Here is a 23,291-nt window from a genome sequence, read left to right as displayed (position 1 = left end):
TCCTTTCTGCAGTTTTCATCTTTGCGGTTTATGACTTTTGACTCCCTTTTGCTTCATGCCACCTGCACTGCATATCTCTTCCATGCTGTTGCCATTTTAACCACTCTGATTGGCAACTTTATTCATGCCTCCTTTTGGCTTCAAATCCTTCAGTGACCTTAACTGCATATGAGATACAGTCCAAAACCCTTTGCAGGACTTACCAGACTTGCCATGAAATATCTATGTTATCTACTCTCCATGCCTCCCAAACAGACAGACACACCATTCCACTTAATTTCCATCTGTGCTCTAGCCTTATGAGACCAGTAAGAAAAAGTCACTTGTAGTCATCTGAATAGATATTTCTATTTCATACTTCCATGTATTTTGCTCTCACCCTTTCCTCCTCATAAAATGTCCTGCTCCCTGCTCCAATTCATCTAACAAACTGATATTTATTTTACAGAAATCAGGTTAACTGTATCCTTTTCTATTAGGCTTTTTTTTTTTTTAAAGGTACACAACATTTTAATGGGCTTCCCTGGTGGCTTAGCTGGTAAAGAATTCGCATGCAATTCAGGAGACCTGGGTTCAATCCCTGGGTTGGGAAGATCCCCTAGAGAAGAGAAGGGTTACCCACTCCAGTATTCTGGCCTGGAGAATTCCATGGACTGTATAGTCCCTGGGGTCGCAAAGAGTCGGACATGACTGAGCGACTTCCACTTCACTTCAACGTTTTAATACAGTAGTGTTAAGAATCAAAATGAATGCAAAAATGCATGATGAAAAAGACATCAACATTTTTAATAAAGACAGGATCAGACTCCACCCTTGCATAGCCCTGACTGCTTGTGTCACTCCAATCCTGGCCCTTGTCCCAAAAAACTTTATTTACAAGACTAGATGACCACTGCAGCTACCAGTTTCTTTTCTGATGATGGCTGCTTTTGCTAAGTGCCAACTGGGCACCCACGAGATGTAGGAATGTAGGAGGCATTTCTCTAACCCAGACACACATTAACGACTCTACTCAAATCAGCAAGCCCCTCCTGTATGCTTCCTTTTCCTACACCAATTCCTCCAAATTCTCAACAATATCTGTGTGAAAACATATTTGATCTCATTCTGGCCTCCTTCTCCACCTTAGCCTTTCACACCCTTTTCTCTCTTATTCTGATCCAACCACACTAGCCTCATTTCACTTCCTCAGATACAGAAGTCCTGCCTCAGGGTCTTTGCACAAGCTGTTACCATTCCTTAGAATGTATCTCTTCCTGGCCCACTCAGACATCAGATTTCAGTTTAAAAATCACCTTAAATATGTACATATAATTTATTTATTTGGCTGTCTTGGTGTTAGTTGTGGCATGCAGGATTTTCTGTTAATCCTGATGGGCTTTTCTCTAGTTGTACTCCATGAGCTCCAGTGTGTGGGCTCAGCAGTTGTAGTGCATGGGCTTAGCTGCCCCACAGCACATGGGATCTTAATTACCCAACCAGGGATCAAACCCACTTTCCCTGCATTGGAAGATGGATTCTTAACCAATGGATCACAATTCAGTTCAGTTCAGTCACTCAGTCATGTCTGACTCTTTGTGCCCCATGGACTACAGCACCCCAGGCTTCCCTGTCCATCACCAATTCCCAGAGTTTGCTCAAATTCATATCCATCAAGTCGGTGATGCCATTCAACCATCTCATTCTCTGTCATCCCCTTCTCCTGCCTTCAATCTTGCCCACCATCAGGGTCTTTTCCAATGAGTCAGTTCTTCGCATCAGGTGGCCAAAGTATTGGAGTGAATAGCTTCAGTGTCAGTTCTTCCAATGAATATTGAGGACTAATTTCCTTTAGGACGGACTGGTTGGATCTCCTTGCAGTCCAAGGGACTCTCAAGAGTCTTCTCAACACCACAGTTCAAAAGTATCAATTCTTTGGTGCTCAGCTTTCTTTACGGTCCAGCTCTCACAATCACACATGACTACTGAAAAAAACAGAACTTGGACTAGACAGACGTTTGTCAGTAATGTCTCTTCTTTTCAATATACTGTCTATGTTGGGCATAGCTTTCCATGCAAAGGAGCAAGCATCTTTTAATTTCAGGGCTGCAGTCACCATCTGCAGTAATTTTAGAGCCCAAGAAAATAAAATCTGTCACTATTTCCATTGTTTCCCCATCTATTTGTCATGAAGTGATGGGATCAGATGCCATGATCTTTGTTTTTTGAATGTTGAATTTTAAGCCACATTTTTCACCTCCTCTTTTATCAAGAGGTTCTTTAGTTCCTCCTCGCTTTCTGTGGTGTCCTTTGTGTATCTGAAGTTATTGATATTTCTCCCAGGAATCTTGATTCCAGTTTGTGCTTCATCCAGGCCAGCATTTAGCATGATGTACTTGGCATAGAAGTTAAATAAGCAGGATGACAATTTACAGCCTTGACATACTCCTTTCCCAATTTGGAATGAATCTGTTGTTCCATGTCCAGTTCTAACCATTGCTTCTTGACCTGCATACAGGTTTCTCAGGAGGCAGATAAGGTGGTCTGGTATTTCCATCTCTTTAAGAATTTTCCAGTTTGTTGTGATCTACATAGTCAAAGGCTGTGGCGTAGTCAGTAAAGCAGAAGTAGATGTTTTTCTGGAATTGTCTAGGTTTTTCAATGATCCAACGGATGTTGACAATTTTACGTCTGGTTCCTTGCCTTTTCTAAATCCAGCTTGAACATCCGGAAGTTCACTGTTGAAGCCTGGCTTAGAGAATTTTCAGCATTACTTTGCTAGCGTGTGAGGTGAGTGCAACTGTGCGGTAGTTTGAGCATTCTTTGGCATTGCCTTTCTTTGGGATTGGAATGAAAACTGACCTTTCCAGTCCTGTGGCCAGTGCTGAGTTTTCCAAATTTGCTGGCATGTTGAGTGCAGCACTTTCCCAGCACATCATCTTTTAGGATTTGAAATAGCTCAACTGGAATTCCATCACCTCCACTAGCTTTGTTAGTAGTGAAGCTTCCTAAGGCCCACTTGACTTCTCATTCTAGGATGTCTGACTCTAGGTGGCTGATCACACCATGATGGTTATCTGAGTCACGAAGATTTTTTTAGTATAGTTCTTCTGTGTACTCTTGCCAGCTCTTCTTAATACCTTCTGCTTCTGTTAGGTCCCTACCATTTCTGTCCTTTACTGTGCTCACCTTTGCATGAAATGTTCCCTTGGTATCTCTAACTTTCTTGAAGAGATCTCTAGTCTTTCCCATTCTGTTGTTTTCCTCTGTTTCTTTGTGTTGATCACTGAGGTGGGCTTTCTCATCGTTTCACCCCTAAATGTGGCAGGAGGCTGAGGCACTCAGCATTTCCTGAAGCCGCATGTGGGACGGCTGCTGGCACTTGGTACTCCATCTATGTCATGGACTCAACACGGTGTCCAGATGGCAGTCTCAGCAGACAAACTCTCCATCTAGCCAAAGCGATGGCTTTTCTGGTGGTCACCTACACAAGTCAGAGCTGGACCATAAAGAGGGCTAAGCACCGAAGTATCAATGCTTTCAGACTGTGGTGCTGGAGAGCACTCTTGAGAGTCCCTTGGACTGCAAGATCAAATCAGTCAATCCTAAAGGAATTCAACCCTGCCTGTGCATTAGAAGGACTGAAGCTGAAGTTCCAATACTTTAGCCCTGACGTGAAGAGCTGACTCACTGGAAAAGACCCTGATGCTGGGAAAGGCTGAAGGCAGAAAGAGAAGGGGGCAACAGAGGATAAGACAGTTGGATGGCATCAGTGATTCAATGTACATGAACTTGGGCAAACTCCGGGAGAGGGTGTGGGACAGGGAAGCCTGGCATGCTTCAGTCCATGGGGTCGCAAAGAGTTGGACATGACTTGGCAACTGGACAACAACAACGAATCTACTTGATTCCCTTAATTCAGAGAGGGAGCCCTTGGCCATTGAACATGTTAGAACAGAAGTCAGAAAACATCTTTTAATGATGTTTCCTGGCCTTTGAGGCAAATGTGACTAGCCACTTCTTTGTTGCTCCTGCTCTAGAGGGAGGAATGACCAGTTTACTCTCTGAGAGAACAATGAAATCCTATTTAGACCCTCAATTCAGCTCAATTCAGTCACTCAGTCGTGTCAGACTCTTTGCGACCCCATGAACCGCAGCACGCCAGGCCTCCCTGTCCATCACCAACTCCCAGAGCTTACCCAAACTCATATCCATTGAGTCGGTGATGGCATCCAACCATCTCATCCTATGTCGTCCCCTTCTCCTCCAGCCTTCAATCTTTCCCAGCATCAGGGTCTTTTCAAATGAGTCAGCTCTTCGTATCAGGTGGCCAACTATTGGAGTTTCAGCTTCAACATCAGTCCTTCCAATGAACACCCAGGATTGATCTCCTTTACAGTGGACTAGCTGGATCTCCTTGCTGTCCAAGGGACTTTCAAGAATCTTCTCCAACACCAGAGTTCAAAAGCGTCAATTCTTTGGCGCTCAGCTTTCTTTATAGTCCAACTCTCACATCCATACATGATGGATGGAAAAACCATAGCCTTGGAAAACCATAGCCTTGACTAGATAGACCTTTGTTGGCAAAGTAATGTCTCTGCTTTTTAATATACTGTCTAGGTTAGTTATAACTTTTCTTCCAAGGAGTAAGCGTCTTTTCATTTCACGGCTGCTATCACCATCTGTGGTGATTTTGGAGCCCCAAAAGACAAAAATCTACCACTGTTTCCACTGTTTCCCCATCTGTTTGCCATGAAGTGATGAGACCAGATGCCATGATCTTAGTTTTCTGAATGTTGAGCTTTAAGCCAACTTGTTCACTCCCCTCTTTCACTTTCAGCAAGAGGCTCTTCAGTTCTTCTTCACTTTCTGACATAAGGGTGGTGTCATCTGCATATCTGAGGTTATTGATATTTCTCCAAGCAATCTTGATTCCAGCTTGTGCTTCTTCCAGCCCAGCATTTCTCATTATGTACTCTGCATATAAGTTAAATAAGCAGGGTGACAATATACAGCCTTGACGTACTCCTTTTCCTATTTGGAACCAGTCTGTAGTTCCATGTCCAATTCTAATTGTTGCTTCCTGATCTGCATACAGGTTTCTCAAGAGGCAGGTCAGGTGGTCTGGTATGCCCATCTCTTTCAGAATTTTCCACAGTTTATTGTGACCCATATAGTCAAAGGCTTTGGCATAATCAATAAAGCAGAAATAGATGTTTTTCTGAAACGCTCTTGCTTTTTCAATGATCCAGCTGAAGTTGGCAATTTGATCTCTGGTTCCTCTGCCTCTTCTAAAACCAGCTTGAACATCTGGAAGTTCATGGTTCACATATTGCTGAAGCCTGGCTTGGAGAATTTTCAGCATTACTTTACTAACGTGTGAGATGAGTGCAACTGTGTGGTAATTTGAGCATTCTTTGGCATTGCCTTTCTTTGGGACTGGAATGAAAACTGACCTTTCCAGTCCGGTGGCCACTGTTGAGTTTTCCAAATTTGCTGGCATATTGAGTGCAGCACTTTCCCAGCATCATCTTTTAGGATTTGAAATAGCTCAACTGGAATTCCATCACATCCATTAGCTTTGTTAGTAGTGAAGCTTCCTAAGGCCCACTTGACTTCTCATTCTAGGATGTCTGGCTCTAGGTGAGTGATCACACCATTGTGATTATCTGGGTCTTGAAGATTTTTTTTGTACAGTTCTTCTGTGTATTCTTGTCACCTCTTCTTAATATCTTCTGCTTCTGTTAGGTCCATACCATTTCTGTCCTTTATTGAGCCCATCTTTGCATGCAATGTTCCCTTGGTATCTCTAATTTTCTTGAAGAGATCTCTAGTCTTACCCATTCTGTTGTTTTCCTCTTATTTCTTTGCATTGATCGCTGAGGAAGGCTTTCTTATCTCTCCGTGCTATTCTTTGGACCTCTGCAGTCAAACAAGTATATCTCTCCTTTTCTCCTTTGCTTTTTGCTTCTCTTCTTTTCACAGCTATTTTGACCCTAAAGAGTTCTTTTTCTACTTTGAGCATTATATTTGCTAGCAATCTCTCAGATTCAGATCTTTTTAACAGAAAATTAAGTTAAGCTAGTGTAAGAGACACTTCCTTACATAGGAGAGGGCCTTAAATGCTGTCAATCTGTGTGATTAAGTAAAGTACAATCTCTGTGCACCAAGGATAAACTGAAGGATGGCTTACTGCTATGTTCTTTCAGGAAGGCCTGGAGGCTTTCCATTTAGAAACTCTCATGAGAACATGGATCCCGGACAGTCCACCTTTAACTACTGAATATTTGTTAATATTAAAGCAAAGCAATGCACTGTGAGACAGGTATTATTAGAAATATTTTTATTTAAAGTCAGACAATAGAAAGATGTCACAGAAGAAAACTACAGAAACTTGCAACAACAGAATGCAACTTGGAAAAGTTACTAGTAAATGAGAAGGGGGAAAATAAGATATTCCTGATGTTACCAAGGAATTTGTTAGTTCTGGTGTAGAATAATTTATCAGTTCAGCAAAGTATACCCTTTGCTGGTACCTTTTGAACAGACAACAGATTAATGATTTAGTTAATCTACTAAATTAATGGCTACTGAAATCCTCCAAAGTGAAACAGTCAAGAAAGCATTTCCCCAACATTTGAGATATGTGGGGAATTGAAATAATAACTGTAGGAAGTTTTTTTTATTAAAAAACACTACTTCGTACCAAATAGGTTTAATCTGGATTTCAGCTTACAGATGGTGCTTATAAATCTCACAGGAAAAGGGTGACCAGCAATCTGGACATGGCGCCACCCCTCACCAAACACACACTACACCCTAGGACACGAATGCCGTCAACGCCCTCACCATGGGCAAGCACAGCAGCCTAGAAATGACAAAAAATGAAATGACCTGGGCGCTGGAACCCGGGATCGATACTGAGCCCTTTCTGAATCCTTGGTGGGGGAGCAGTGGGTTTAAGATATGAAACATAAAATTTTTTTTTAACTTTGGCAAGTAAGTATAGAAATGACTACTTCTCGATTGTCACTTTTAAAGGAAATATTCTACCTCAGGAAAAGATAGTCTCCTATCTTATTTGACTTCTCTCTCAAATATTTGGAGGGCAAATTCCTATAAAATAGAGGTGGACTAAAACCCCTTATCTGCAATAATTAATTATTTGTCACCTTCTCTATTTAAAAAGTATATAAAATGAAAAAATAATAACAAAAAGCACATAAAATGTAGAGTCTATCATTAATGACAAGTCTCTAGGACCATGCTTGTAATGGAAGTTTGGAATAGAGTCTATCATTAATGAAAAATCCCCAAGACCTTACTTGTAATGGAAGTTTGGAAACAACGTGATTAATTTTTAAAAAATTGGGCCTCTATGTATGTAATTCCTTTACAATAATCTATATATCAGATTCTTGACAAAATAATATTACCTAATGCAAATTTCATCACTCCTCTCAACCTTAACACCCTCACAAGAGGTATTAAAATTAGTAGATACTGAGCCAAGGAGCAAGGAGCTTGATAATTTACAAGGTTTATTTTTTTTCTAAAATGCTATAACTAGCTATATAATAACCTTCTTCTCATAAATTCTAAGTTTAAAAAACAAGAGAGTCAATGATAAACCAAGCTATAATATATTATTCCAAGAACTCACAGTCATTGTGACAAGCAGATTTTCTTTTTGTCCACAATGACTTTCCCAACTGTAACACATGACTGTTGTATTCCAAAGGGTAATGAAGGACAAAACACAAGACTCAAATTTATTCATAGTGTTAGAATAAAATGCTATTGGAAATTCACTAGGTTAGGCATATCTTCATAATTCTGGTTGAATTTTCAGGAGAATCGGAAGGGGAAAATTAGAGAAACATTTTAAAATGAAAACATGAGACTCTAGTATGCAGTTCTTTCAAAGTACAGAATGAATCCTTCACAGATTTATGTGGATAAATTATTGATCTAGTCAAGCTTTCAAAATGAAGTAGTTAAATCATCTTGTAAAGCTTGAAGGACTCTTAGAATCATGAATAACTGTAGAAACATGTAATTCTTAAATAAAAGCTGCCATAACCCTACGTTCACATTGTTTGGGTGGGTGGTGGGAAGAAGAGACAAGAAAAGAGAAGGCTGGTGCCCTGTGTCTAATGAAAGAGGCATAATTTATGACCATACTCTTTCTAATACAATCCAGAAGTCCGCCACATCTATTGTGACAGATGAAGGCACCTGCAAAATCCAAACTCGGATGGACGCTGGGAAGCAACCAGGAAGCAGTTAACAAAACACCTACCGTGTGCACAGAACTGGGCTTGTTCCCATGGGGAAACAGGAGAACAAGGAGACGCAGATGCGTTCAGCCTCCAGAAGCATAAATTTTAAGACATACTTGTCATTTCTTATTTTAAAATCAGAAATTCTCAATGTTATGTTGGCATTAACTTAAAGTCCTTTCTTAGGTCTGTATCCTTTCCATGAAACCCAGGCTAAATTTGGGTTTTGCTACAGCTGGTAGGTCCTGCTGATAAATACCATACTCAGAAACAAAACCCCAGCAGCACAGCAACTGGTAACTACTGAAGCTGGTTCTGCAAATCACAGTAAGTTACTTGGGGGAGAAGGCATTACATAAACATGAAGTCATAACACATAAGTGAGGAAAACAACTTCAAACACTCAGACACTCTTCAGTTACATTTTGTTAAGGCTTACACTTCCTAAACTAAGCCTTATTTAAACTAAGCAAATTTACTAATGATTACTAAACTTTGAACATAATATTATCAAGTGCTCCCAAACCATTTCTGAAGAGATGATTATAACTCTTCATCCTAGAAATTCCCAGAAAGCCCGATACTGAAGGAGGCAGGGGCACTATCACTGGACTGCCTGACTGCAGGTCAGCCCTCTGAGGTACGGCCTTTCACACAGACAGCCCCTGCGAAGCACAGTCCTCAGCCCAGAAGAGTGAACTCAGGGAGAGTGTCTCTATCACGAGACTCTGCGCTGTACAAATGGAAATATATTGACAAGCTCTAACATCCAGATCGCTAGGAATTTCCAAAATTCAAGATGCCATTAACCAAAGGAAAAATGCACTTTTTCCCAACAAGTGATCACTAAGAAAGATCTCAATGTCGCATGGTTGCAGAAATACATATTAAGAGGTGGGAGTAAATATTCTCATTGTTTCTAAAAGCCAACAGTCCCCCATTGAGTTGGCCACTTCACCCACACCACACATGCTATGACTTAAGCAAACACATCAGTCACAAAACACAAAGTCATAACACGTAAGTGAGGAAAGCACAACGCAGACCATCACAGGATTTTCACCTTCTGTCAACATCCAACCTGTCTGAAGTGAGCACAGAAGTCAGACCCTGAACAGACACTACAAGCCCACAGAGCTCTAAAGCAGAAAAAGTCCTGTGACTTACTGATACACAAAATGTTCAAGGAAATTGCTAACTTGATGGGTTAATACTCTCTGAAACAACTTCTCAGGCAATTCTACTGTGTCTTACTATCATCTGAAACTTCATAGAATTGATGAGCCACACAAACCGTATTATGCTATTTTGGAAACTGTACAACTTAATGCAAGCCCAGTGGGAATGTAATGGTTATGTGTGTGAAAGTCATAAATCAATTTTATATTTACAAATACTTTAAAATAATAATTCATTCACTCCTTATATCCAATCTGTGAACAGTCAAAATCATACCCATTTCACAAATAACAAACTAGACACTGAGATAAAACACCTATAAATCAGTTCAGAACAAGGATATGAATTCACTGTCATAAACCTCTAACCATCATAAGTTCTTTCCTCCCTCTCTCTCTTCTAATTAATTCGGCAAGTAGCTTATACGAACATTCATAAAGGATTTTTTTACTAATCAATTATCCTTCAATTTGCTTCCAAAGGACAGCAAGTCAGAAAATACTTTCTATAATAGCTGTAAATTTCATTTTTTAACCATAAAATGTTATCTAGAACCATTTTAGGCAACAATGTAACCAAAGTATAAATAGTAGGAACTCACATTCCCTTGAACAACTGTCCTTCCACTTAGAACACAATGAACTTCTGAGGTAGACAGGCAGAGTTCTTGTTCACTTAACTGCAACCTCATTTCAGCATGGGATCAGAGCAAGAAAAGCAAAAAGTGAAGAAGGGAATAGGAAAGATATACATTAGTATTAAGCCATGTGCTGAGCTTTAGGTTCCCACATAAACATGTTGCTGTATATTTTTAAAAATCACTTCTCAACTGTGATTTCCTCTACTTCCATCACCTTTTACAATGAAATGTTCCTTTTAAATTACTTATTGGAGTTGTTACTAGCAAACACTGTCAGATACCTCTAGTTGAAGATATTAATATATACACTTAGCCTGAGACTTAAGTGTAATACTTAGTTTTAGTTATAAATAATATATGTATAAAGTAAGTAGGGTTGCCATTATTTATATACTGCAATAAATATACAAGAATGAATACAAATTATTTTTCATAAAAGTACAATTTCTAATCCATTGAGGAGGTTTCCAAACTATGAGGACATTAAATACATTAAAACACCAAGCAGTCTCCTCTGTTACAGAATGCCAGTCAGATGAGATCTGAAAGAGAGTCTTTATTGATAGCCATATACAGTTGACTATACCATCTCTGTGATTTTTCGCTATTTAAGAAAAAATATAGAACCTGCACACTTAAAACATTATCAATGCAATAAATCACTACAGACACACTGGATCTTTTAAAATTTTGTTAAAAACTGCCAAAGTCATGATGAATACAATTATTGCAGCTACACAATTTGAAAAAGTAATATAAATTATGCTGCTAAAGACAAAAGACATCAGAATGCATAAACATCATAACACAACAGCAATAACTCATAACTATTATTATGAAAAATTAAATTTAAAAAGTTATGTTAGAGAATTTGGAAATTTTTTACCTTAGGAAAACATTCTATTTATATATCTCCAACTTCTATGATACAATATACCATAAAATACATTTAAAAGATAATGACATTCAAATGCTTCATTTACACAAATAATATTGCCAGTAATAATAAAAGTGATGCCCTTAAACATGAACTGCTCTGCTAATAATGATTAATAAAATGTTTTCTTTACTTCATTTAAAATTTAAGCTAGCAGTTAGCATTACATATTAGTCAGTTCTGTGTTGACAAATTGAGAGGATCCTAGTCAAAATACTGTTTCTGAAAAGTAATGTACATTATATTGCTTGAAACTAACAACCATATAAAAGTGGTGATCATTTATCTAAACACTGATTATGAAAGACAAGTGGCATATATTCAGGCAGAGTGTTGAGTTCATGATGGTTTATTTACAGTAAAAGTACTTTTACTGAAACTAACATGATATATAGGCTTCTATGTCAATGGCTACAGTCTCTTAAAATTATAAAAATACTATATAAAATACCACAGGCTTTGGAGGATATAACTTCGTGTGGTTCTGATACTAGCAGCTGAAAAGTGTTTATAATTTAAAAATAAATAAACTATAGAGGTAAAACAGTTACAAAACAGCAGGGGACTGCAACAGTCAGGAGAGAGAAAAGAACTGCTTGGTTACACAACAGCTAACAAAATGGTGAAGCTGTTGGGTCAAAAGTTTTAAAAACCTCCTTCAGAGATTTGTCATCTGTTTCTTTGCTGGGATCATCACCAGGGGTGGGGCTCACCTGTCCCAGATGCTTCGACTGCCTGGGATCGCTGTACTGGGGTCTGATTAGGCCTGTTAATGCCTGAATGGGAAGGCTGTGCACTGCTGGAACCTGAACGGTACCGGAACTCTGGCGAACATCCGTCTGTGGGTCAGCTGGGCGGTCAACAGGGACGTCCACATTCGGAGCGATTTTCTGTGGTAGGATTGCTTCTCCGGGAGGAGGCTCATTTTTGTCACTACATTTTAAACTCCCGCTTTTTTTCTGGTTCTCTGCATTTTCTGTTGCTAGCTCTGATGTAGAGGATGAACCTTGTTCCCGGGGGTCATACAAACTAATACCGCTAAGGACTGAACCCGGAGTGCCCAGGGGAAGGCCAGCTGAAGATGAGAGTTTGGGGGCATATGGAGGTAAAGCCCCAGGACCAGAACTGCTAGGTGCCGCTCCTGAGGGCTGTGATGAGCCCGGGTGTGACCTGGCCCCTGCAGGAGGGGCAGTCTTTGACATATGGGGGTCCTTCATGACTGCTTGATGAGGCTCTGCATTGTGCAGTCTGTGAAGTCTAGGATCAAAATTTTTTTGTAACCTAGGATCTCCTAATTTACTTCCTGAACTATGTGAGTCTCCAAATTGGTCTGGGTAGCCTTCTTTGTTTGCTGTGTTAATTTTGACTTTGGCGGCTAGTTTTGTATCAGTGGGCACTGTATTTTGACGAAGATCACATTTTGTATTCCATAACCTACTGAGCCTCTGGTCAGCTATAAGAGGGGGCAGAGGTAAATTGATTGAAGAGACTGGATCAGGTTTAGGTAAAGGAACTGGTAGTAAGTCTTCTGGAGCCCACACGATGTGTTTGGCAAAGTTGGGTTTGGTTAGGGTAATATCCATTTTAATGTGACTAAACTGTCTCAGTTGTGACCTTGGGTCCTGCAGCATCGCACCAGGGGAAGAATCCAGAGGTATTAAGAAAGCCTTTTCTCTCAGTTCTCTTTCTGTATCTTCATCGTCATCATCTCCTCTTTTGTGCCTGATGTTAGGACCGGTGTTGCCATGATGTGAATCAAACTTGGCTCCACCAGCAGAACTGACATGACCGCTTCCATTCCCTCTTAATTTCCTTGGATCCCATGCAAGTCTGAGATCCAGTGGGGCAGACTCAGAAGATTTTCTAATGTCTTGCCTTGAGATAGTCCTAAGTCTAGGGTCAACGACTTGGTTTCCCTTATTCTTCTCTCTAGCAAGTCTTGGGTCAGTAGGAGTGCCAAGTTCTGTGGAAGGCTGCTGCTGACTCCTCAAAGTCTCTGTTTGTTTCTGTAATGTTCTCAGTATTGACTTCACACTGCTCCCTTCTTCCTCTTCACTACTGGAGTACCAGTTAACTGTTTCATCTAAATGCAGACAAATACTATTGTAAAGAGTGAAGCATTCATATTTGGCTTTAATTAAGATTAAAAAACACATAGACTACTTCTGAAATAAGGGTAGTTTAACTTCAAGACAATGCATCATAGAAATGACAGTTTCAACACTGGAACAAGATAAGATGTGATATAACAACTAACAGTTCAGTCACTGCACTCTATAAAGAAAGAAGTATGGCATCAGGACATGTAAAATGTCCTTCCAGTCAGAGAAGAGTCTGGACCTTTCATTCCACCTGGCCAAAGGGAACTCAGAAATGTGTGCTAAGACAGGGCTGAGGGAGAAGGGAAAACACTCTAAAACAGAAATACCAAAATGTGTTGGCTCTCTTTAATTCAAGCAACCTCTTAAATTTCATATCTCTGAATTTATCAGATAACAAGGGAGAGCTATTAAAAAAAAAAAAAAAAACCTGGAAAGAAAGCAAAACACTAACAACGATGGTTAAGAAAGCAAAGGGAACTGAGCATATATGGGCCCCAGGCTTTTCTGTCATATATTTTTAAATGTCTGACCTTGTGAATATATTACTCAAACACTAAATTAAAAGCAACAAATAAAACTAACACCCTAAAATTTACATACTTTAACTTTATGAGAACTTTGGGCCTTACTCTTAAAGCCTATGTAACTTCAGTGTGAGCCATAATGTTAAGAAGCTTAACCGTCAGAGGTCTTTTCTCTAGTAGAGAAGGAAATAAAAACTGACGCCTCAGGAGAGTGGGTCTCCTTCCTCTCCATTAAAACATACATAGATTATCTCTGAATTAGCCATGTACATGTATATATGTACACATATACACACACACACTTATGTATATCATAGAATACCTTGAATCAATAGAACAGCACATATATTCTCACTTTTATCTCACTGCTCACTGATGCGTTTCTGTCACATGGAAATTTAGCATTACACAGTTAGTTTGAACAAAGAATGCTTATAGAACAAGCACTCCTATTTAGGGGAGGATGTGACTTTAAAATAGTATACACTGTATCACAACGGCAAAAACTTTAATTCATACCTCAGTGTCCGAAAAAACTACTTCTAGACACCGGATCTCTCTTTTTTCTCTCTGATCTCCAGAAAGTCTAGAGCTAGACCTGTGGTTCACTTTCAACTGTTGTAGTCATTTTAAACATTTCTGTGTAGGAGTTTCACTCCTCATAGAATTTGGTACTTAATCCAAATCCAATCCAAAGGTAAGATGCTATTTAATTTTCACTTTAATTTCATTTAATTTTCCTTTAATTTTCATTTTATTTCACATAAAATAAACATATTTTATAAGCAGTCTTAAATTCTTTTTGGAATAAGAATGAATATGGAGCAGAAAGAAAGTAGAACAGCAGAGAGGTCAGTGGAAAGCAGGTATTAGACAGAAAATGATTAAAAGGTTTCTATCAGCTTTTTATCAAAGGACAAATAAATTCACAAAGGCAATAACATTTGTAAGAATGAACACAAACACAAAAAAATCTGTTTAAGATGTTTTCTGATTCTGAGAAAACAAGCCTTATAAAACATTATCAATTTTATAGTATTATATATAAAATTTTATATCATTTAGAAAAGTTTTAATTTTCTTCTTTATGAAAATATAAGGCTTTGTTACACTTTAAAGAAAGATTACCATTAAAATGATTATTTCTTAAAATTAGCACCTAAAGGAGTAAGTATAAATTATACAGGAAATTAACTTATTGGAAATTCCTCATTTCCCTGTCATGTTAAATAAATGAAGGTTTAATACTATCTTCTTTGCAAATGTAACAATGTTTATATAATAACTTGTGGCTACTAGTGTTATCCAGTTTTACATAGTCATTCATAAATTTCATGTTTTGCTCATTTTTGGCCATGCCTCGCAGCATGTGAACTTCCCTGACCCCTGCAGTGGAAGTATGGATTCTTAACCACTGGACCACGAGGGAAGTCCTTAATTTCATGTTTAAGAGTGGCCAAACATATCAATTTATTAACTCATAATAACAACTGGTTGATTTCAATTTTTTTCCCCTTAACTGAATTAACTAATTGCTGTATATTTATCAGTATCAAAAATACTAAGGGAAATTTAAAATATAATCTTTTATATTAAAAATAATATCCTTTAATAGTATAGCAGAACCTGAAGGAAACAGCCTCTGCCCATAAAAATCTAATAACCAAATAATTTTGAACTTGAGTTACAAGTTAAAATTCCTAAACTCAAGGCTATCTTGTTTCTGCTCTATTTCTCTTCAAAAACAAAGCTTAATAGCAAGTCTGCTTCCAAGGCCTCACACTCCAGTCTGATTTATTGCTTGAAATCAAACCCTTTGCAATTAATTACTAATGCATCAATGGCACTGGAAATGACCATCAATCCCAAGAAGATAGTAGCTGTAAGATAGCTGGAAATAGAATAGGTAGATCCAAACAGATAGAATACTATCATGACACCTGACACACCTTCTTCCTTGCTTGGTGCCCTCTGAGGTTGGGTGCTGCTTGGTTCTTCATCTTCTTGGTATTTCTGAGTAAGTCTAACAAAAAGAGCTCTCTGCACAGCAGGGAGGAGACCCAGTGCAGGCAGGGGGCCATGGCCTGTCACATTACCGCTGCTGTCGGACCCACTCCCGCAGTTAGGTGAGTCTGGAACAGCTGGAGCCTGGGGCTGGGCAAAGTCACCGTGCCACGTCCCGTCTACACACAGCACAAAAAGACACAAGACACTGACTGAGCACAAAACTCCAGGAGACAAGTACCACAATGCCTTGTAAGAAACTGAGTTACAATAATATCATATCTGATTATCAGATTATTATGTAACGGTAAGCACTGTTTAAAGTTATCTCAAGGTCTATTGTTACAAATATTTGGTTAAATTTAAAACACATTTTAATATTTCAATTTCATCATATTTTCCTTTATTTAAAATACACATGCATTTCATGTTGCTAAAGAAACATAGGACTCCAGGTATTTTAAGTTAGAAATGAGTTATTTAGAAAGGTAAACTTACCGCCAGAGTTACTGGGTGGCTGAAAATTATGAACAGCATGCTGTGAATAGTAATGATCATAGAATTCTGCAGGGTTTTGTAAGGACTCATAGCTGGTACTGAGCTGCCTTTCACCAGGCGGGTGCGATGAGCCTGGAGAGCAGTGATTCTCTCTGGGTACCTTCATCACGTGTTCTGGAAAGCCCGGGCAGTGGTAAGCACCACTCACACTTGGTGGTGTCAAAGGTGTATCAGGCTGACCAAGTACTCCGGCTTGACCGTGAGGGCCCACAATTCCTGGGGGGGCAGGCAGCAAAGGTGGGCTCTGTGGCACTGGTAGGCCAGGACAGTGTCCGGGGGAGCCGGGGTGGATCACAGGACTGTGGTGTCCCTGAGACATAGGGCCAGGACCTGGACTTGACCCAGAACTATAGACATGTTGAGGATGTGGGCTGCTTTCCTGAAATTGGGGTCCTGGTGGTGAGGCACTGTTATAAAATGCTGGTGGCCTGTGGACAAAAGAATAATATTTCTTAGTACAAAGAAGAGGCAACCAAGAGCATTAAATCTTTAAATAGATATTGGACCTTTGCTGACAAAGGTCCATCTAGTCAAGGCTGTGGTTTTTCCAGTAGTCATGTATGGATGTGAGAGTTGGACCATAAAGAAAGCTGAGCACCATAGAACTGATGCCTTCGAACTGTGGTGCTGGAGAAGACTCTTGAGAGTCCCTTGAACAGCAAGGAGATCAAACCAATCAATCCTAAAGGAGATAAACCCTGAATATTCATTGGAAGGAATGAAAAATTTAACTTACTTCTTTCCAATTTTATGTGCTAAATCCACAGTAGGTTTTACAACTATTTCAAAAAGAGATGGAATTTTCTTAAAATCATCAGAGAGATCTGTCTGAAAACCATCTTCAGGATCAGAAAAGGGAAAATGCTCCAGTGGGGTTGGCAGAAGTCCAACTCCTGGAGGTGGTTTGGGAAGAGGAGTTATGCCATGCTTTCTAAGTTCTTCTAATTCTCTTTCGTCTTCATTTGTAGCTTCTTCAGTATTCAACACCTAAAGATAATTGGCCAAGATTTACTATTTCAAAACAAGCTTTCTTCCTCACATTTAAAACTGTGAAGACTTGAATAAACTAGTTTTGTTAACAGAAAAATATAATATTAAAGTTGAAATAGATCAGAGATAGTGAACTAATTTTTTATAAAGAATATGAGGTTCAAAGAGGTAAAGGATATTTCTCAAAGTAAATTAGCTTTTTTAGAGGTTACATTTTGTGGTTCCCAAAGGCAGAGGGTAGGAGGAGTAGGAACTGGATGAAGGTACTAAAAAGGTACAAACTTCAAGTTATAAGATAAGTAAGTACTAGGGATGTGAGGCACAACATGGTGAATATAATTAACAGCGCTGTACCGTTATATACGAAATCTGTTAAGGGTGTTAAGTCCTAACAGTTCTCAACACGAAAAAAAATCTTTTCTGTTTCTTTAATTTTGTATCTATTTGAGATAATGGATGTTTGCTAAGCTTGCAATAATTTCATGATGTATGTAAGCTGAATCATTATGTTGTACATCTTATTCAGTGTGTATACCAATTATATCTAAATAAAATTGGAAAATAAATGACATTTGAACAAAAGCTCAACCAATAAAAATAAAATTTATGATGGACTGGTTGAAAAAATTTGTGATGGACTGTTTTTTAATGGCAGAACAATGATAAGAACAAAAGATTCTGGGTTTTTTTTTAAGGTTAAGGCAACTATATTATTTGCTATCATTAATAACTAAAGAACTATAACAGGTGCCGCTAACTGAGCTTTCACTATTTACTAGGAGTGGCACGAAGTGTTTCATGTACATCACAATTGAATCTTATAAGAACAAAATATTCTTAATTCTTAGTCCAATATTCCTGCTTTTCTAACATACTACATTAACAGAATAAAACAAAAAATAATAAGTCCTTGCTTTCTCAGCAAGAAAGTGAAGTCGCTCAGTTGTGTCTGACTCTTTGTGATCCCGTGGATTGTAACCTGCCAGACTCCTCTGTCCATGGATTCTCTAGGCATAAAATAACTTATAAAACATAATTAAAGTCTAATGAATCTGTAATCAAGGTGCAAAAATATTACTCACTTTGTCCAAAAGTTTCTTTGTTTCTTTAGTCAGATCATCATGTGAAAATTTGCAGTTGTCTCCTTGGTAACATTTTGCTCCACTGTGATAGAACTTACATGGAAATTCATGTAAATAAAAATATTAAGGAACAGACCAAGTAAAATCAAACTCTCATATTTTTAAAACAAAAAATACAACTGTGAAATCAATATAACTTTAGTACCATATATTGTACTAAATTTTCAACAGTAACAGATTATTTAATTTTTAAGATTAAATATTTTAAATGTGCTGTGGCAGATCATTCAAAAATTTTAAGTCTCTCCTACTCTATTAGAACTACAAAACAAATTTTTTAAGAGCTTAAATTTTTATTTTAAAAAACTTGACTGTACAAACTGTATTATTTTTTGTCAGTGATAGATATTTATGTCTTCTATAACAGAGTTAGTAATGTGGGTAATTAACACAGGCTTCCTTAAAAAGAGCTCTCGATCAAGATTTACAAATCATCTCCCAAATTACCACTGTAAATAAATTATGTCTAAAATTTAGTGAAAAATCTAGCTGCTTTCAGCACTGATCAAGAGAGTCAAGTTAAGATTTCAATAGTTTGTTGAGAGTACCATGAGAGGAAAATGTTACATATAAATAGAACTTGGATAATCAGCTAGTTCCACTAATAACTTATTTATTTGTATTTGGCCTCACTGGGTCTTCACTGTTGTGTGCAGGCTTCTCCAGCTGTGACGGGGCTACTCTCTAGCCGTGGGGCACATGCTTCCCACGGCGCTGGCTTCTCCAGTTGCTGAGCACGGCCCTTAGGGTGTGCAGACTTCAGCAGTTGCAGAGCATGGGGCGCAGCAGCTGTGGCATACTGGCTTAGCTGCCCTGCAGCCTGTGGAATCTTCCTGGACCAGGGACTGAACCTGTGTCCCCTGCTTTGGCTGGGGGATTCTTTTTTGTCAGTTACATCAATTTTACTTTTTTAATTGGAGAATAATTGGTTTCCAGAATTGTGTTCGTTTCTGCCATACATGAGCATGAATCGGCCACAGGCATACATTACGCCCCTTCCCTCTTGAGCCTCTCTCCCCGCTCCCTCCCCATCGCACCCTCTTGGTCGTCACAGAGCCCCAGGTTTGAGCTCCCTGTGTCACACAGCAAATTCCCACTGGCTATCTGTTTACACATCATAACGCATATGTTTCTGTGTTATTCTTTCAACTGTCCCTCCCTCTCCTTCCCCTGCTGTGTTTACAACCTGTTCTCTATGTCTGTGTCTCCACTGCCTTGTAAATAGGTTCATCAGTACTGTCTTTCTAGACTCAACAAACATACATATTTGTTTTTCTCTTTCTGATTTACTTTACTCTGTATTCATCCACCTCGCTAGAACTGATTCGAACGACCCCCTGTTATGGCTGAGTGGTATTCCGCTGCGTATAGGTACCACAGCCGCGCTATCCACCCATCCGTCGATGGACATCAGGCTGCCTTCATGCCCCGGCTATTGTAAGCAGTGCTGCCATGGACACTGAGGTCTCTTCAACAACCATTTTTTAAAAGTTGAACTATAGTTAATTTATAGTGTTGTGTAAGTTTCAGTTATACAGCAAAGTGATTCAGTTATACATATATACATCTACTCTCTTTCAAGAAAACAACTTTTTAAAGTAAAAATGGCTATAGCTATTTATAATGGCTATAGTGTAATTTAATTATGTAAACTCTGTTACTTTACACAATAAAACAAAATACAGAACAAATAAAGTTTGAGCAAATGTTTATATCTATGAAGAAAATAAAGGGGTCTGATATGTCATGTTAAAGTTAAATATCCCAACAATCAAAACCACAGGCTACTCTTAAAAATTTGGAGACAAAGAGCTAAACAAAATATTAAATCTAGAAGTACAGTGAAAAATAAACCATTTCAGCTGGTATATGTTCTGGGAATTTCTGAGTAGTTTTTGGAAATTTATTACTGAAATCATCACACTGATAAGGTCAAGAAAGAAAAATCATGTGATTACCTTAGCAGATACAAAAGACAACTGAAAAAATTCAAGATTTTTTAATATGAAAACCTCTTAGTAAAATAAGGATATATATTAGATGTTGTTATTTAGTCTCTAAGTCATGCTCAACTCTTTGCAACCCCATGGACTGTAGCCTGTTACACTCCTCTGTCCATGGAATTTCCCAGGCAAGAATACTGGAGTGGGTTGCCATTTCCTTCTCCAGGAGATCTTCCTGACAGAGGGATGGAACCCGAGTCTCCTGTTTGGCAGGCATATTCTTTACTACTGAGACACCTAGGAAGCCAAAGGATTTACATACTTAACCTGATTTTTTTTAAAATCAATCTTAAAATTGCCAAAGCAAAAGGGCATTACCTTTGAAACATGCTTTATGCTCCACAATACCTATCATTTAACATTTTTCTGGAAATGTAGACAATACTATTAAAATTGTCATGCCACAGATGGCATGACTATGGAGAAAAATATAAGAATAGATGGGAAGAATTCAGAAACAGTTCAATAAGGTGTCTGGTTTCTAAAGAAATACATCAAATCTCAAAAAAAAAAAAAACTTGCTTGAATAAGACAAATTTATTATAACATTTTTACACAAAAGGAGTATTTGCCCTTAGTAAGTATCAAACATACTATTACACAGCAGAATGGTCAGATAGCACAATGTATAATGGTATAGTACAGAAACAAAACTATGCTCGCTGAAAACTTAGAATATGGGCAGTGACCTTTTAAATCTGTGAAGAGGAGACAATGAACTAACCATTTGGAAAATAATAAGGTCTTTACTGAAGGAAATGCTTTATATATATATATATTTAAATTAATTTATTTTTAACTGAAGGCTAATTGCTTTACAAATTGGTTTTCATACATCAACACAAATCATATATATATATGGACTATATACAGTGAAATGCCACATGGGTAGAGGCAGGAATACAATTTAAATGCATCAGAAGTAGGGAAGAATATATAGGGTAGTACTTACCATTAGGTGGTAAGATTTGACAAGACTTGAATTTTATAATTTCCAACAACAATTTATTACTTATGAACCCAAGTAAATAATAATTAAGTCACAGAATAAATATGTTGTCGACTCCTTCAGAAAGCACAGCCTCTTGAAATACTTACAAATATTATTTAAAGTACGTTTATTTCAGATTTTTTTTTCCAAAGGGAAGTTATTTCATTTCCCTAAAGAAAAAAATTCAGTTGACCTTCTGAAGTGCAAAGGCTGAAGACATCTGGTTTACATAATGTGCCATTTTTAAATTTAAAACCAAACTAGGCTTTCCAGATTATACTTATCATTTTTAAAGCCTCAATGACACTTGAAAACTGCAATATTTTGGTTAACGTTTTTAATAAAGGATATTATGCATATAAATGCAGTTCTCTCCTTTGGTACAATATCCTTGTAAATAAAATTTGCAAATCTCTTTCCTCTTCTCCAACTCTGCATCATGATCAAATTTACATTGATCTCCCTGTTCACAAAAAAAGAAAAGAAGAGAAAAAAAGAAACCACTGAGTTGAATTTTCCCTGTGGTGTTCCATGGTAGAACCACGGTCATATCTCCAGTCTTTAAATAGTGAGCTTACAGTAATTCAAACAGTCCCTTAGAGTTCTCGCCCAGGATAGTGGATGTGGCTTTGGGTGGAGAGGCAGAACAGTGAGCATGACCTCAGAGGACACTGCTTGGCTCCAGCACTCACCATTTCTGGCTGAGCTACTCTGGGGACTCACTTAACCTCTTGGTTTGACCATGATTAAAATGAGAATAATAACAGTAACTGAACTTCACTGCATCATTGTAAACATGAAAACATTTAATATTAGTAAGCCACTTTGAACAGCACTTGCCACATAGGATCATGTGTCAATAAAATAAAATCTGATTTCAACAAGCTATATTATTGTCCCAGAATATAATTATATGAGTTCTGACATACAGTATTCAATGCAAGATCCATTTTGAAGAACTAGTTTTATTCCAACTATATGAGAAAACACTCACCACCACCAAAAATGACCTTAAATTTTAAAGATTTCAGAAGTTAAAATGATTTATGATACCCCTATAAATGTACCTTAATACATCTCCCTTCCAGAAAGTATTTGCAGATTTGTTTTCCTTTATGTTCCACTGTATGTTGATTAATAAATTCCTGAGTCATAATCTTCCATTTTTTCCCTGGTTTACTATACTGCAAGAAAAAAAATGTACTTAAATAAAACATATGAAGTATTAAAAAGACATTAAAATTCATACTCAAATGAATCCAGAAAGCAGTACACATTGATTATTAAAAGTGGTGAAGATGGAACATTATGATGCTATTTATTTATCTGGAGAGAGGCGATGCATGCAAGCATGCTTTCAGAAAACTGCTTGCTGATACTGGTAGTTGCAAAGAACCCTATCTCTAATTTAATGAAGACATCTAACTACATTTTTCAAAATAAACTGTGAAAACTTTAAACTTAATAATAATACTCAGTTTTGGCAAAGACACAACAAAATATGCACTTTCATGTATATTTGATAGAAAACTTAAAATATAGATATTGTTTGACACAAAATTTGTACTTTTCAGCACAAAATTCTAAAGGAATTATCAGGAAGGCACATGAAGATTTATTCACAAAAATAACCACTGCAGAATTATTTACAAGTAAAACAAACAAAATCTAGAAATACTCTACACATCTGAAACTAGAAGACAAATAAAACACATTATGGTACATTTAGAATATTATAAAGTCATTTAAAAAATCATGAGATGGAAAGACAATCTGGGGACACAAAATGTTCACAATACCTCACCAAGCGAAAAAGTGATCTGAGTTTATAATAATAAAGACAAAGGAAAAAACAACTAAAAGAATATACCCCTACCTTTAAGAGTGTGTATCTCTAGATGAATTTCTACAAAGTTATACATTGCTTGCATGTGTAGTTATTTTGTACCTTCGTTAGGGA

The 23,291-nt window shown here is 37.8% G+C and overlaps 1 protein-coding gene across 2 annotated transcripts in view; it reads right to left on the bottom strand.

The window, feature by feature from the left end:
• Nucleotides 1-10,616: 10,616 nt before the first annotated feature.
• ZC3H6 (zinc finger CCCH-type containing 6) overlaps nucleotides 10,617-23,291 on the bottom strand; it is a 65,867-nt gene continuing 53,192 nt past the window's right edge. For both annotated transcript variants that reach the window (XM_065929855.1, XM_065929854.1), the window contains 7 exons: nucleotides 22,399-22,515; nucleotides 21,683-21,794; nucleotides 18,278-18,387; nucleotides 16,942-17,192; nucleotides 16,146-16,633; nucleotides 15,593-15,826; nucleotides 10,617-13,100 (listed from right to left, as the gene is read on the bottom strand). In XM_065929855.1, the coding sequence (XP_065785927.1) occupies nucleotides 11,629-13,100; nucleotides 15,593-15,826; nucleotides 16,146-16,633; nucleotides 16,942-17,192; nucleotides 18,278-18,387; nucleotides 21,683-21,794; nucleotides 22,399-22,515 (2,784 nt within the window). In that variant the 3' untranslated portion in view covers nucleotides 10,617-11,628. The remainder of the gene's footprint in view (nucleotides 13,101-15,592; nucleotides 15,827-16,145; nucleotides 16,634-16,941; nucleotides 17,193-18,277; nucleotides 18,388-21,682; nucleotides 21,795-22,398; nucleotides 22,516-23,291) is intronic.

The sequence above is a fragment of the Muntiacus reevesi genome, chromosome 3, assembly GCF_963930625.1.
Source record: "Muntiacus reevesi chromosome 3, mMunRee1.1, whole genome shotgun sequence".
NCBI classification, from domain to species: Eukaryota; Metazoa; Chordata; class Mammalia; order Artiodactyla; family Cervidae; genus Muntiacus; species Muntiacus reevesi.
This window is presented reverse-complemented; position numbering and strand designations above follow the sequence as displayed.